We start from the raw sequence: 17,135 nt of genomic DNA, 5'->3' as shown, positions 1-17,135 counted from the left end.
TGGTTGAAACAGCTCTATTGAGAACTTATAGAGTATATACATGCACCAAGCACCTCACTGTTCCCATGGCTCATCTGGATCTGTCAGTCCCTTTTCTCTGTGCAGATTTCTTAAAATCTGGAGTTTTCTTAGGGCTCTCAGTCCCCTGTGGACTCAATTTAATCACAGAGATCTTGCTCTTTCTCTCAGAACACACTTTCTGCCCCAGTGGGCAGGCTAGTTAGAGATAAGGGGCCTGAAGCTACCATGACCTTACAGAGTGATCTGGGCCAAATCGCAAGTTAATGACTCCTCAAAAGAAAGCTTCTAGTTTATCAAAATCCAGAGGCTGAAATACTTACCACAATGTGGTCTCTTAAAGGTATTTTTTTTTTAAGAGCTTTGTATTATTCTGTCTTTTGAACTGAACTTAATTGCTTAAAGGACACAACACTTAAACTTCTTTAAAAACATCAAGATTAAAGAATACACAGTATAATGATCACTTCTCTACTTAGGTCTTACAAAAAATAATAACAACATTGGGTTGTGTGTTATTTCCAGAGGCATCTTGATCTTTTTGCAAACCAGAGATTGTTTAGGTTTGCCAGAAGCCATTGAAAAACCCTTACATTAACTTTATAAAGTGAAACGTATGTTAGTAAAGTACAAGGGCCAACATTTCAGAAACATACAGTAGAAGAATCTATTTAAGTCTATCTAAAAGCCCTCAGTATAAAATCAAAGGTGCCATAAAAAAAAATTATGAGGAATCCTTTGGAGTAATAGGAAAGGATGTTCATGTAATTTAATCAAGGATAAAGATGGAATTTTTAAAACTAAAGCTGGTAAAAACATAATGGCCAGCAAACAAAGAGAACTGAGGTGCTGTATGCCTGTCAGTGCTTAAATATTTATCTAAACAGTTGTATTTTTGTAATTTAATCTTTAATTTCATAACAGTGAATTTTATTATAGTGTTTTGGTTAGCAGACCTTCAAAAATTGCTAAGAAATAATCACTGTATAGTTATCAAATCACAGTTTTCAGGATATGTGCAAACAGCCTCCTTTATTTGACTGCAAAGTATAACAAAAATATCAATCCGAGACTCTTATAAAACAGTGTATAACTACTCATATTATACATCACAGCTCAATTGTATTAAACCCTACTATCTAATTGCCTAACCAGGCAATTGTTCTACAAACACTGGCATAGAAATAACAACTCTTTTTTTTCTTGCCGGAGTGACTTCTTCACTCTTTTGAATGGCAATTGCTTAAACCCGATAATGTGCTGAACAAGGTACCTTCTAACAAACTCTCAAGTTTATGTGGAGCAGCTCCTCATGGGGTAAACAAAATAGCACAGAGCTGAGGGATCAGGTTTATCAGTTTTAATTCTACAATAAAATCACTGTTCTACATAAGAAGAAAAAAAAAAAAACACTAGAAAGGAGGAGAATGTAAAACAAGAAATCATTATTTTTTGTTTTAAGGGTCTTGAACACTTAAGAATACATCAGGGAACTCCAAATAAGGGGTTTTCTATTTATCATCTCGTCAACTTAAAATTACAAATAAAATACATACATTTTTCTCAGATATTTAATACAAATTAATCAATAGTAACTCATACTTCCCAGTGCGTTACATATACAATTACACCCACTTGTCCAAAGGGAATTTTTTTTTTTCATGAAGTGAGCAATTATGTTAAAAGAGAGAAACAAAGTTGTGGTTCCAAGTTTTAGTATTTTCCACAAAAGGTATTTTTAAAATTTGGATCTTGTACTCAGCTCGAAGGAACCTATTTTTGAAGAAATGATCATGCTCTTTAATGCCCTGTGGTAGACACGCGGAAGGAAACACACAGGGGACTCAGAAGCACTGAAGTCATGCTGCTATTGTCTTTGTTCTGCTGTATTGGTATGTCCAATAGACATGTCAAAATATTTTAAATCATTTTATTATGAGCAAATCACTACACCTTAACATGCTATTACATTCTAGCAAAAGAAAGTCATCATAGCTGATTTTAAAAAAAAAAAAAAGCCAACTGAAGTGAGTCAGAAGACAGTGGCAAACTAGAGTGGAAGGGAATCTCTATGTGAGTGGAGTTAATCCCTTCATCTTTTTGGATCTCTCTGAATTTTCCATTTGTACAAAGACAGTCTAGATAATCTAAATAGAAGCCTCCTTCAAGGGGGTGTAATATAACCATCCTGATCACTGTTAAATAACCTGTTTAAACATTTTGGACCTTTAAAATGCTTTTTTAAAATTCTAGTCGTTATTTGTAGGCTATTATGGATACCATTATTTTATTTAACAGGACTTGTTAATTACTTGTGACTTTTGTAGACTTAAGTTGATTTTTAATAAGGATACGGATTAAAGAACTATGAACATATTTAATGGTTAAATTCACTTGCATGAAATAAAACTGGATAATCTAAGTTTGGTCACTTCATACAAAATTAAGTGTTAAAGAGCAAACATTTTTCTCCATATCTCCAACTCATCAAAAATAATCCTCGAATTACCTTTGGATGACCTTTCTGAGACTTACTATCTTTCAGTGTAGCACGTGTGCTGTCCTTGTCAGCACTATGTGAAAGAGAAGAAAGCCATTGTGACTCACCTATAAAGAATTCCCATAAAATTACAGAGTAGTCAACCACACTGCCTGCTGATATCTGGCAGCCTTGTTATTAGTTTAAAGATATGAAATTTTAACCTGAAAAATCCAGAGTTGACACTTTGAAAACTGACAGGCTGAAGAACTTTTGTATTTCGTCATGATGTCCAGAGATATGCTAAAATAATTATAATAGCCCTTGGTATCTATTTTGATACAGATTTTTAAAAGCAGTTTCAGAAACATATACTCTATGAGGTGAGTCTAAAAGGTATCAAGAAAATGGAAATACATATAAAATCTACACAGTCATGCCCATCACAATGAAACGTCAATTAACAAGACTATTTGATAATGTGTGTGTGTGCATGTGCAAGTGCTCATGCACACACGTGCAGGTAGGATATTTTACATTTAATTTCCTGACAATTAAAGAGTAACTTGAAAATCCCTTTTGCTGCTGACTCTTGTTATTGAACAAATCTGTGTATATTAGTCTACATTCTTATCCTATACGTTAGAAATGATGAGGCAAAAAGGACACCAGATTTGCGAATGGAAGACTGAGGTCTGTATCATTACTCTCTGTGGGAACGCTGTTTGATCACACAGGACGTGTTTAGTCATAGGTAGAACGGAGAAGCTGGACCATCTTAGTGGTTTTTAATTAAATGTACTTGTCAATATCACCTATGTACCTTTCTCAAGACACACATGCCCAGGCTCACACGGAGCAGAGATTTTTACCTTAGCAGATCTAGTGAGGGTACAGGCAGGAATGCATACTTAGAAAAAGCTTCCAGGTGATTCTGAACATGCATCCCCAGTTAAGAACTTCTAGATGTGGTTATTTCCAATATAAAGACACTAGTGAAATCACTCAAAATTTGGAGGTAAAGTGATTTCATATGTAGCTATTGAGTACTTGAGATGTGGCTGGCCCAAATTGAGATGTACCAGAAGTATAAAATACACACCAGATATCAAATGAAAAAAAAAAGAATGTAAGGCGTCTCAATATATTTTAATATTGATTACATGCTGATACATTCTTTTGAATATACTAGCTTAAATGTTAAAATTAATTTCACCTGGGTTTTTAAAGCTATTTTTAATATGGCTACTAGAAAATTTACAATTATAAATGTTACTTGCATTTATTTTTCTACTGGATAGCACTGAAATAGAATTTTAATAAAGTATCTTCTACAAAAGATATTTAATATTTAACATTTTAATTTTTTGTTGCAGGATCAAAAAGAAGGATGGGACAAAAATCAGCAAATGTAAAAGGAAAAAGTAGGCTGGGCATGGTGGCTCATCCCTGCAATCCTAGTACTCTGGGAGGCCGAGGTGGGCGGATCGCTTGAGCCCAGAGTTCGAGACCAGCCTGGGCAACATGGTGAAACCTCGTGTCTACAAAAATACAAAAAATTTAGCCTGTAGTCCCAGCTGCTTGGGAGGCCAAGGAAGGCGGATCGCTAGAACTCGGGAGGTGGCAGCGCAGTGAGCCAAGATGGCGCCATCGTACTTCAGCCCGAGCAACAGAGCAAGACCCTGTCTCCAAAAAAAAAAAAAAGGAAAATAAAAAAGTAGTAAATGGGATTTTCTGTTCTCCCTGGCTTTTGATAAGAGATTTGTGCAAAGGTGCAAAGGTGACTATTTTTCATTTAGCTCTAAGTATGTTTAGGAAAGAGTCAATGACGGTGAGTTTCCGACGGTTGAAATTCCATCTGCCTCAAACACAGGCTCCGTGCCCACAGAGACTCCGAAGCATAGGTTTCTTGGCATCCTTCCCTCCAGGAAACAAGTACTCATTCTTCTGGCTGGAGCCGGTTATGTTGAAGTTGCAATGTTTCGAGGTAAGCATAACTAAATAAGTATTTCTTTTTCTTTTCTTTTTTTGAGACAGTGTCACTCTGTTGCCCAGGCTGGAGTGCAGTGGCGCGATCTCAGGCTCACTGCAACCTCTGACTCCCGGGTTCAAGCGATTCTCCTGCCTCAGCCTCCTAAGTAGCTGGGATTACAGACATGCACCTCCACGCCCAGCTAATTTTTGTATTTTTAGTAGAGACCGGGTTTCACCATGTTAGTAAGGCTGGTCTGGAACTCCTGACCTCGTGATCCACCTGCCTTGGCCTCCCAAAGTGTTGGGATTAGAGGCGTCAGCCACCGCACCCAGCCATAAGTATTTCTCAAATTGCTAGGTGCCTAATTCTGCCTGAGCACAAACGCACCTGAGATCACAAACTGTCTGTGCTGGCACCCAGGAAGGCAGGCAGGCAGGCAGGTCAACGACAGACTGACAGGAAGGGTGGGAAACACGGAGCCTAACGAAATGGCCTGAAGGCCATCTACACATTCCTGAGGGAGGCAGTGATGGAGGCTGGGTCAGATGCCAGAGATTGGGAGATCAGATTGGGTGACTGGGAGGTACTAGCAGGTATCAGGTAGCGGAAGGAGACGTGAAATATTGAGAGTGAAATCTGGCTAAGTGACCATTTTCCTTTTGGCTCCAAGTAACTACACAAATGTCAGTGAAGGAATATGTTCACAGATCAGAGAAGACTAGAATTATTGGCATGTACTGCATTTTCCAGTCCTAGACCTGAAAGCAAGTGAAGACAAAACCCGGGTGGAACAGGGAACTGGTATTACACAGGCGTTTTACTCTCTCTGCCTAGCTGGAAAGAAATACTGAAGAAGAGCTAAGACGTGGGCTGACCAAGGCAGCCTCATTCAAACGTGTATACCACGGCAAACTTCTCCTTTTGCAGCAGGGAAGAGAGAATACAACATCAGCTAAGAATATTTTGATAAAGAACGATGATGTGGGAGGATGGTGGTGAAGTTCTGCCTTCCAGATATTAAAATTCTGAAATGGCAATAATTAAAAGTTTGGCACCAGTGTGCCTCAGAGACAGGTTAAAGAAGCAAAGCTCAGCAACAGGCACAAATATATGTAAGAATTCAGTACTTCAAAACTTTGTATTATTTAATAAATGATACTGAGTAGTTGGCTAAACATTTGAACAAAAGATAAATCTCCAAACCATTCTACCCACCAAAATTAATTCTAGAAATGAACAAAGATTTCAAAGTAAGAAGTAATTCACAAAAGTACCGCAGAAAACAATCTTAAATTAGAGAAGGACTTTCTAAACATGGCATCAAAGGTAGAAACCAAAAGGAATCACTTGCAGGTTTCATCACATAAAGATTTTTAAATTTCTATACATCCAAAGCACTACAATGTTCAGCTCAAGATGGCAGGCTAGGCACATTTGCCTTTCATCTTTAGAGAACCATTTAAATAAAAAGACGGAGGTACAATGAGGAAAACCTGTAACAGGGAAGAGACGGGCTAGAACGACAGGAAGCAGATGAGCCAGCTGGGAGATGAACCAGCTGAAAGAGCTGCAGTGGAGATGAAAGCCTGTCCTGTGCAGACTGTGGAGGAAGGAGAAACTCCTAGAAATAGTCTGGGCTCAGTCTGCGGGTGCAGAGGAGGGGGTAAGAAGGGATAAAGGTGCTAATGTTCTCATTTTATAAAGCAGTGAGTCAAGAGATGCCACTGAATGATAATGGAATACAAAACAGAATTAGGTGAGTTACTTCAAGTCATAAGGGTAAATAACAAGAATTTTTAAAATCTCAAATATTAATAGGATAAGAGGCAAATGGGAAAGGCTAAGTCAAATTCACATCTTTTCTATCAAGAAGTGCATAGAAATTTTCTATTGCTAAAACAAAAAGATAAAGAAGTATACATTTTCTAATGCTGTTAGGTAGAAAATATGAAAACAGCACGATTATACTTTTCATTTTTAGCTTTTACATCTTCTGTAACCTTAAATAATATTTTAAAATATCACAAATAAAATAAAAACAAAAACAACTGGGGGGAGTAACTAATATTTATGACACCCAAATTGTTAATATTCTTAAATCCAAGTCCCCTCCCCTAGAGAACTCTTACAAATCAATAGGAACACATAAACATATCCATGGTAAAAAATAGGAAAAAACAAACAGGCAATTTACAAAAGAAGAAATATCCACATGACCAATTTGTAAATAAAAAAATACGTTCAACTTCACTAGCAATTTAAAAATATAAGTCAAAAACAATGAGATTCATTTTTCACCTCTGAAGCTGACAAAATCTGAAATGAAAATATCCATTGTTCACAAAGGTTTTCCATTATTGGTAAAAGAGTAAACTTACATAACCTTTCTAAAATGCAAATGACTTAAAATTTTGCATACTTTTTGATCCAACAATTAAAATGCTAGAAATGTACCCTAAAGAAATCATGACACTGTGGATCAGTAGGGAGAGCAACTTAGTCACTTCCCTCATTTACACATATTACTTAAAAAATAAACCAGAAAGGGGAGGAAAGTATAATATTTAAGAATGTGCACAAATAATTAGCTACATCAACTCTTACCACAGAACTGTTTACAACAGCAGAGAGGTGAGAAACAACTTAATAGAGGATTAGCTGAACAATTTTACTACTAAACGATACGAAAATATTTAATGGTATGAAAGATAGTTTCAAGAGAAAGTCAGTACACTAAGCTACAGGTACAAAACAAGCCATTTTATTTAAAAAGTATGTTTTCTTTATGTAAATATATATACATAAATGTAGAAAATGTTGGAATAATATATACCAAATTCAGCAAGTTGTCTTTGGGTGGTAATTATTTTATTCTTTTTTTTATTTTTCACAAAAAATATATTTTTGAATTAAGATTTTTGACAAGCATATAAAGGGGCATTCTTGGGTAGCACACACTAGAACGGCCCCAGTTAAAAGGCAACAGATGCCCTTTGGAGAAAGTTCTAGAGCCCACTGCATAGTCCTGGTACTCAAAACAATACAAATTAGACAGCTATGAAAAACAAGTGAAGAAACTATGACAAATTATCACACCTCAGACACACAGCAACATATGAGACAACATAGGTGAAGACAGCTGATAGAGAGTCTGCTTCTTGGATGGTAAACCCCAACAGTTATAGATAGGAGCTATCAAAGGGAAGCTGATGACGGCCACAGGGACAAAAAGCAAAGTGCCCTTTTGCACAAAGGCCCTGGTGGCAAAAGCAGCAGTTTCCAAAGGCCTGGCAATGGTAGACAGTTGCAGTCAGGGGTAGTGTCACACCTTGGTTGCAAGTTTCACAGCAGTTTGGTGAATCTGGAACCACTCCAATGGGAGAAATACTTTCAGCTGGGCACTAAGGACCCTCTCTCCACAGCCCCTCCCCAACCTTCCCCAGCAACAAAACTCCTGTGGAGGGTGCAGACTCAAGGACAGTTCTCCCTCATCCATCACTGTTCTTTTCTACTTCCCATTTCTTAGAACTTAACAGAGAAAGAAAAATCTCACAGAATCTAAAGACTAGTTTGAGATTCCACATCTGCACAGTGGAAGCAAGTAACCTCTGAATTCACAAAGACTGAAGTTTGAACCTTGGCTCTACTAAATAGTTTTGTGTCCTTGGCAAGAGATTCAAGTTTGCTGACTTCAATTTCTTCATCTGTAAATCTGCGACAATATGAGATAGATACCAAGAAATGGAGGAACAGGACTTTCCAGTACACATCACCTCCACCCAAGAGACATATCAATGTGAACTACCATCCACATAGAAAAACACCTTTCACAAGAACGAAGGAAACCAAGTGAGAGATTATAGCACCTGGATGTAGCACTGAAGAAGGTAGGAAGGATAGTTTCACATCACTTGCATCACCCCCTCCCAACCCCAGGCGCCACAGCTTAAAGCGAGGTATCCTCAGCATGGGGGAAGGAGACAGAAATAAGCACTAGACTTTGCTTTGGACCTGCTGGCAAAATGAAACTTGCCTCAATAAAAGCCAGCATGAGGCTGTCCCCTGCAGCCTGTCATCAGGCTTGCACCTGCAGACCCTGCTTCTGGGCTGCAGATACAGGTTCCAGGCCCACCCAGTGCCAGGCCAGCCCCTGAGGTTCCAGATTCCAGGTTCCAGGATGGTACCTACCTGTGGACTGAGCATCCAAGTCTTTCCCAGAACCAGGCAGGATCCTGCAGCCCCAGGCTCTAGGCCAGCCTGGCAGGCTCAGTCTCTGGACCTGCCCCACCACCAGACCAACCCCAACAGTCCCATTAGCCCCAGACTTCAAGCCCACCCAAGCTACCAAGCTGGCCCTGAAGCCCTAGTCATGAGGTCTGCCTCTGCAGGTATAGGCTCTGTACCCACCCAGCACCAGGCCAGCCTCTATGACCCCAGGTTCCACCCCGGGTTTCAGACCATCCCAGAGCCAGGTTGCCCTACACAGCCCCAGACTTCAGACCACAGCCCCAGACTTCAGACCCAGACCAATGACAATGGGCTGGGTCTGTCATTCAGCTGGCTAACCTGTCCAATGGGACTGGGTCTGAGTCACCAGGCTGGCACCTCAGGACACAGGCTTCAAGATTTCCCAGTGCCAATCTGGTCCCTGCAGTAAAAAATCAAAGCACACCACTAGACAAAGCCACCTAATCATAAAAAAAGACAGCAAGAGCAAAGAACAAAGTCCTTGCTGCCCCACGCTCCATCAGACCCAAGGTCCAGGCCTAGCCCAGCAGACCCTGCTGCCAAGCTGGCCCCCATGTACCAAGGCTCCAGGACCAACCCTGCAGACTCAGGTACCAGGCCATCCCAGTACGTGGTCAGCCTCTGCAGACTCACACTGAAGACCTACCCCAGGACCAAGTCAGCCCCTGTGGCCCCAGGCTTCAGATCAACCTGAGTACAGGGGCTCCAGACCTACTCATACAGATACAATGGGGATCCAAGGCTCCAGGCCCAACCCCACAGACCCAGAGACCCAGGTACCAGGCCCACCCACCTGCTGATCCAGGCACAAAGTCCAAGGGCTCCAGTAGTAAGTCTGCCAGAGGACCACACCAGATGACCTGCTCAGAATCTTTTGATGAGCTGACTGGTGAAAGGCTTCCCCAGAAAATCCCAGTATGCAAAGACTGGAATAAGTCTTTACTTCTTCAAGTGCACAGATTATTAACATAAAGCAACAAAAAACATGAAAAACCAAGGAGACATAATACCACCAAAAGAACACAATAATCTCCCAGGAGCTGCCCCCTGCCAAAGTGGAGATATATGAACGGTCTGACAAAGAATTCAAAATAATTGTTTTAAGGAAACTTAAATGCAGAGAAATAATTCAGTAAAGTCAAGAAAACAATAAATGATCAAAATGAGAAACTTAACAGAAAAAATGAAAGTATCTTTTAAAAATCAAACAAATATTCTGAAGCTGAAATATACAATAAGTTAAATGAAGAACGCAATAGAGAGCATTGGCAGCAGAACTGCTCAAAGCAGAAGTAAAAATCTGTAACATTAAAGGCAGGTTATTTGAAAATATACAGAGGAGAAAAAAGAAAGAAAAGGAACAAAGGAAGTTTCTGGGATTTATGGGACAGCATCAAAACAGCAAATATTTGAACTGAATTGAAGAAGAGAGTCAAAGGCCCAGAGAGCTTATTTAAAGAAGTAAAAGCAGAAAACTTTCCAAATCTGGGAAAAGATATAAATATCCAGGTACAGGAAGGCCAACAGTCTACACTCAGATTCAATCTAAACGAGACTACACCAAGACATACTATAATCAAACTGTCAAAAATCAAAGACAAAAAGAGGATCATGAAAGCAGGAGAAAAGAAGCAAATAACATATAAGGGAGTTCCAGAAAGACTGGCAGTAGACTTCTCAGCAGAAACCTTACAGGCTAGGAAAGCGTGAGATGACACATTCAAAGTGCTGAAGGAGAAAAAAGTCACCAACCAAGAATACTGTAGCTGGCTAAGCTGTCCTTCAGAATTAAGGAGAGATAAAAGACTTGCCCAGACAAACAAAAGCTGAGGGAGTTAATCACCACTAGTCGGCCGGGCGCGGTGGCTCAAGCCTGTAATCCCAGCACTTTGGGAGGCCGAGACGGGCGGATCACGTGGTCAGGAGATCGAGACCATCCTGGCGAACACGGTGAAACCCCGTCTCTACTAAAAAAAAATACAAAAAACTAGCCGGGCGAGGTGGCGGCGCCTGTGGTCCCAGCTACTCGGGAGGCTGAGGCAGGAGAATGGCGTAAGCCCGGGAGGCGGAGCTTGCAGTGAGCCAAGATCGCGCCACTGCACTCCAGCCCGGGCGACAGAGCGAGACTCCGTCTCAAAAAAAAAAAAAAAAAAAAAAAAAAAAAAAAAAAAAGCACCACTAGTCTTGTCTTATAAAAAACAGTAAAGGGTGTTCTTCAAGCTGAAAGAAAAGGATGCTAACTAGTAATATGAAAACATATGAAAGCATAAACTTACTGGTAAAAGTACACAGTCAAATTCAGAATAATACTGTGATAGTGGTGTATAAATCACTTATACTTTAGTATGAAGGTTAAAGTATAAACTATATACATAATAATAGCTACAATGTAATTTGTTGATACACAATATAAAAATATAAATTGTGGCATCAAAAGCATAAAATGTGGGAGAAAGTGGAGTAAAACTGTAGTTTTTAAACGCAATCTGAGTTGTTATCAACTTAAAATAGCCTGTTATAACTAGATGATGTTGTATATAAACCTAATGGTAACCACAAAGAAAATCTATGGCAGATATTCAAAATTTAAATAATAAGGAATCAAGGCATAGCAGCAGAGAAAATCGCCTAATCATAAAAAAGACAGCAAGAGAGAACAGAATGAAGGATTTATAAAGCAACCAGGAAGTAGCGAACATAATGGCAATAATAAGTCCTTACCTATCAATAATTACCTTGAATGTAAATGGATTAAATTCTCCACTCAAAAAATATACAGTGGTTGAATGGATAAAAAAACAAGACCTGGCCGGGCACGGTGGCTCATACCTGTAATCCCAGCACTTTGGGAGGCCGAGGCGGGCGGATCACAAGGTCAGGAGATCGAGGCCATTCTGGCTAACACAGTGAAACTCCGTCTCTACTGAAAATACAAAAAATTAGCCAGGCAGGGTGGTGGGTGCCTGTAGTCCCAGCTACTAGGGAGGCTGAGGCGGGAGAATGGCGTAAACCCGGAAGGAGGAGCTTGTAGTGAGCCCAGATCACACCACTGCACTCCAGCCTGGGCGACAGAGCAAGACTCCATCTCCAAAAAATAAAAACAAGACCTAACTATTGCTGCCCACAAAAAGTTCGCTTCACCTGTAAGGACACATAGACAGAAAGTAAAGAAATAAAAAAAAAAAAATTCCATGCAAATGGAAATCAAAAGAGAGCTATACTTTCAGGGTAGCTATATTTGTATCAGATAAAATATACTGTAAGTTAAGTACTGTAAAATGAGACAAAGAAGGTCATTATATAGTGGTATAGGAGACAGTTCATCAACAGAATAATTGTAAATATATATGCACTTAACATTAGCACACCTAAATACATAAAGCAAATATTAATACATGTGAAGGGAGAGAAAGACAATATAAATTTGGGACAATGATAGTATGTATCTCATGGAGCTGCTGAGAAATAAAAGCAAGCAAATAGTCTATATTCAGAAAAATGATAGCTTTTATTAGAAAACACCAGGCAGTCTTAAGGGTCAGGTGGTATGGTCAAACAAATGCTGTCAACGGCCAGGTACAGAAATCAGTTTGAGTTGGAGTGAGCAGATAAGGCTTCCTAGAGGAGGCAGGATTTGAACTAGACTGACAGCTAGATAAGGATTGAGGAGGTAGAAAGGAGTGAAGAGGGTTATCCAAGAGGGTTATCTAAGAAAAGACAATAGTATTACCAAAGTTAGGAAGACAGATCCCTCCTCCTCCTCCCCTTTTCAATGATTTCTCAGCTCCATGGCCACTGCAGACCTACATTAAAAATCAACTTCATAGGCTCTTCTCCCTACAGTGTCCTACAAGTTTAGGTGGTCGTAGTTTCTCTGCCTTTCATAATGTATGGTAAAGAGTTGGACCCGCAATAATTTGTACTTCTCTTTCAGAGAATTTTCATTCACCCTTGATACCTGAGTAAACTTCTTTAGAGCTATGCCATATGGCAGGCACTGGGGATAAACCAGAAAAATTACTTTAAATACTGTTTGATTCTCAGTTTTTAAGAATACAGAAGCATTTCCCTTTGGCAAAATGAAAACAACTTATACAATATCAATATTGCTACAAAATAGCAATAATGATCATCAGAAAGAAGAAAAATCAATAAATACTATGAACTTCTAGACCAGTACAGTTGTCTTAAGCAAAACCAGACTTCCTAATGAACAGTTCATAAAATCAGAATCTATTGTGTTTTCTTTTGGATAGATTTTCCTCTTTTCAGAAGTATAAGACCCAGGCATCTATTGACAAAAAGACTGTCACTTTTTCAAAACTTTAAAATCTAAGAGACATAAAGGTCTGAAGTTATCTGCCTTCCTATTAAGGAAAGCCCACAACATGAGGGATGATGAGAAGATGTTTGCAGGGTTCTGGGCAACCTGGCCAAAGCATTATTGAGGCGCTCCAAGCTAATTAACACAGAAGAGTATAGGACACAATCAGCAGTGACTAGAAAAAAAGGTGCTTTTTCTAAGATGTCCTCTCTGATATCACCTGTTGCTCATCTGCTCTGAATGGGAGTTGGCATTTTCATTAATGTTAATACAATGTTGAATTGAATCCTGTAAACTGAAAATGACTTACTGGTTTGGCTCAGTCTAGAAATAGCATATAACCCAATTCTCTTTGCTCAAAATAGATTATATTCTAGTTATACAAATAGCTGTGAACCCTTTCAAAGCACTTAAATTTTTTTCTTTATTTTTACCTCCATAAGGAAGCAAGGCATAAGGCAGCAAGGTGCAATGAGAACTGCAAATGCTTGGATATTTATCATATTTAGGTTTATATATTTGGACCTACCATTTCTTACCTGTGTGACTAGTTGATTTATTAAATTCATTTAATAACCACACCTTATATAGATAATGACATAAGGTGGCTTATCTAAAAACATACAGTAAAACACTATTTTAAAAATATTTCGCAGAAAAATGAAGGCCAGAAAATCAGGAGAAAAAAGATAAATACAAAATTCATTCTAAAAGGTCTTATGTAATTGTTAAAAGTAGGTTCAAAATACTGGCTTGGAATTACATGAATGTTAAATGCAAAGTGAAAAACAGTAATTTACAAAATCGCTAGACCACATACTTAATCTGAACAAATTTATTTGTGATGAATAAATCTCACAGATCTTGAAGGTTTATTGTAAGAATTAAATACCTCTATGAAAATACCTAGTGTAATCCCTAGCACACAGTAGCTATTCCATAAATGTTCTTTCTTTCTTTTCTCTTAATCTTTTCAGTGATAAATCTCTCTATTTTAAACTTAGGTTCAAAACTGGTATTTGAGAAATGCTACTCTAATCCTTTTCTCATTCAGAATATTACTTTCGTCTCACTGAAATAAAAAGCAGCACATAACACAATCTACAATATAAAATTTCAGGATTATAGGATCTTTGTACTACAAAAAATGGAAATGGCTGTATCTTGCAAAATATATTTGCTGCAACATTCTTTATGATTACACATTCTCCTCCTACTCCTTAGCATACCCTAAACACTGGAAACACATAAATTTTAAAAGACAAAACTGCTGTTAGCAAGCTGTGGAGAATATGTGCCATTCAAATAACTAGAATAATATGGTCTTGCACATGGAATCCTAAAATAACATGGAGGAGGTTGTCAGCTCTCTGATATTAGTGTGCTAATTAGGCTCCCCCAGAATAAAATGATATGTCAAGCAAGATATTCTTTTTTTTTTTTTTTTAAGAGTAGAATCCTATAGATTTTGGAAAGCAGTATCCAAGAACAAAGTGGTCTTAGAACATGACAGCGTGTATGACATATACAGATAACTGAAAATAGTTCTAAACAGATTAATCTGAGTCGCTTTCTTTCTGCCTTAAACAGTCAAGGGAAAATGTGACTCTCTGTAATGGAAAGACCTGACATTTTCATTCTCTTGGCATAAAATTGTCATGTTGCAAAAGGTGACTGACTTTCAATAGGATGCAATTAGATTAATTCCAAAGTGCTGTTACAGAAGTTAGATATATAATTGGTTAGCTAAATGGCTTCTTCCATGCACAAACAGAATTTTAATAATTGCTTTAGCTTTATAAAAATCTTTTATTTATCTAAAATGGTTAGGGAATGGGTTCTTCAGGTTATGAATACTTGCAGCAATGGAGACTTCCTTATTCTATACATGGATTGCCAATTTTCTAAGAATTAGAAATCAATAATGTACTAAAACTATTCCAGGAAGACTTTAACTTTTGTTGACTCAGAAGGAACATGGTGCATCTTTTAGCACCTTAGGGTCATCGTTATGATAATCTATTTTTATTACAGTACTGTGGTTCTCATCTACCCTAATTATCCAGCAAGTGGTTCATTGCAGATTCTGATTTGTTCCATCCTACCTCAACCCCGTTACCAACTATCACCACCCACCAACCACCACCCCCGCCCAAACTAAAAGACAACCAGAGATAAATCCTCAAGAAACTTCTTTTTAAGAGGGTGGTTAACAAAGTTAAATTGGGTAGAAAACAGATGAAGCAAGTTTTAATCTCTTTGCTGGGTAAGAATAGTGCCTACGTGGTGTGGGTGATCATGTGTAAGACACTGATGGGTAAACCTGTGGCCCAGTAGGAGGGCATGAAGACTCAGGCATCTGAGCTGGACCATGGCACTAAAAGATTACAGTGATGACAACTGTAACAATGATGATGTTTATGACAGGAATACCTCTAACATCATCATCTTCAATTTTAGCATGTGGTCCTTATGTTCCAGGCACTGTCCTAACAACTCTGCATATACTAACAATCCGCTGACAGAGGGACTAGGAATGTCCCTAATATTCACATGCAGAGGTCAGTGGCTTGCCCAAGGTTATAAAGTAAGTGGTAGATCTCGGACATGAACTTGGGCAGTCTAGCTCTAACCTCGCCACTACAACATGCTAACTTTACCATGCAACTTATCACTCAGTCCCCTAGATGTCTTTCTTCTCCGAACTACTCTACCCTTTAAATGTAACTGTCATCTCTGTGTCTGGCACACAGCATCTAGCACATAATGCTCCATAAAGATTTACTACATATTCTGTACACAAAAATTTGACTGAAATACTTCTTATATATGCTCTTTGCTCTTATTGGAACAGCTTTCCTCAAAGTGTGCTGTCAAGAACACTAATTCCCTTGCTTTTATCTCTGCATAGAAGGTTCTGCCCTCCAAGATTTTTGCAAGGCCAGTTAACTTGAATTATTCAGATTCCAGCTCAAACATCACCTCTTCAAGAGGCCTTTTATGACCATCTGATCTAAAATAGGTCTCACGTCTCACCCAGAATACCTACACTGATTTATTATATTCAGTGTATCCCTCATGATCTGGAACCATTATTTCAATCTTTTTACTCATCTCTCTCTCCCTCCCCTAGCCCTCCCTGAAGCAGCCCGTGATGGTGTCTGTGGCACACAGCAAGTCCTCAAACATTTACTGAAATAACACATGAATTGATGCCAATAGGTTGTCATACTAAATAAATATTTTGTTTTCATATAAGTTTGTGAAACTCTGGGTTAGAGGAAGCTAAATAAATTCCTTCAGGACTTTTCAGGCTTGTGAGTCTTTAAGAGGCAGGTATAACAAACAGCTTTTGCCAAACTTATCTGGTCATAGAACTTATCTGGCCACAGGAATTTTTTGTATTTGTAATGGATCTCCTCACAGAAGGACACTCTGGGAAGGGCCACATAGAGATGTATTAACTATATGAGAGGCTGTTGACATTGCTTTATTTGAGAAGTGCCCTTCTCCCCAGTCTTTTCTTCACTAAAGAAACAATCCAGGCCGGGGGCAGTGGCTCACGCCTGTAATCTCAGCACTTTGGGAGGCCGAGGCGGGCAGATCACGAGGTCAGAAGATCGAGACCATCCTGGCCTACACGGTGAAACCGTGTCTCTACTAAAACTACAAAAAAAAAAAAAAAAAATTAACCGGGCGTAGTGGCGGGCGCCTGTAGTCCCAGCTACTCGCGAGGCTGAGGCGGGAGAATGGCGTGAACCCAGGAGGCAGAGCTTGCAGTGAGCCAAGATCGCGCCACTGCACTCCAGCCTGGGCCACAGAGTGAGACTGCGGAGGGGAGGGGAGGGGAGGGGAGGGGAGGGCAGGGGAGGGGAGGGGAGGGCAGGGGAGGGGAGGGGAGGGGAGGGGATCCAGGTAAAATCAAGTAAAACTAGCTGCATCACCCTTGCAGGGGTTTAAATGCAGTGTAATGCATGGTTTACAGGTTTTAATTCCTGGCCTCCCTACCTGCCCTCATGGCAGCCCTAGAAGAGGGGCACAATCTGCATTTTACAAACCAGGAAAGTGAGGCTGTGATCTGTGAAGTAATT

At 39.3% G+C, this 17,135-nt stretch overlaps 1 protein-coding gene across 3 annotated transcripts in view; it reads right to left on the bottom strand.

Annotated features, from left to right (window-relative positions):
• GALNT7 (polypeptide N-acetylgalactosaminyltransferase 7) overlaps positions 1 to 17,135 on the bottom strand; it is a 152,728-nt gene that overhangs the window by 107,606 nt on the left and 27,987 nt on the right. Inside the window, exon 1 of one of the 3 annotated variants that reach the window (XM_078002723.1) lies at positions 8,661 to 8,690. The exons of the other annotated variants lie outside the window; for them this stretch is intronic. Coding sequence (XP_077858849.1) covers positions 8,661 to 8,675 — 15 coding nt within the window. The 5' untranslated portion in view covers positions 8,676 to 8,690. Of the gene's footprint in view, positions 1 to 8,660; positions 8,691 to 17,135 lie in introns of those variants that run through there. 3 annotated transcript variants of the gene reach the window in all.

Source organism: Macaca mulatta, chromosome 5 (assembly GCF_049350105.2).
Source record: "Macaca mulatta isolate MMU2019108-1 chromosome 5, T2T-MMU8v2.0, whole genome shotgun sequence".
NCBI lineage: Eukaryota > Metazoa > Chordata > Mammalia > Primates > Cercopithecidae > Macaca > Macaca mulatta.
This window is presented reverse-complemented; position numbering and strand designations above follow the sequence as displayed.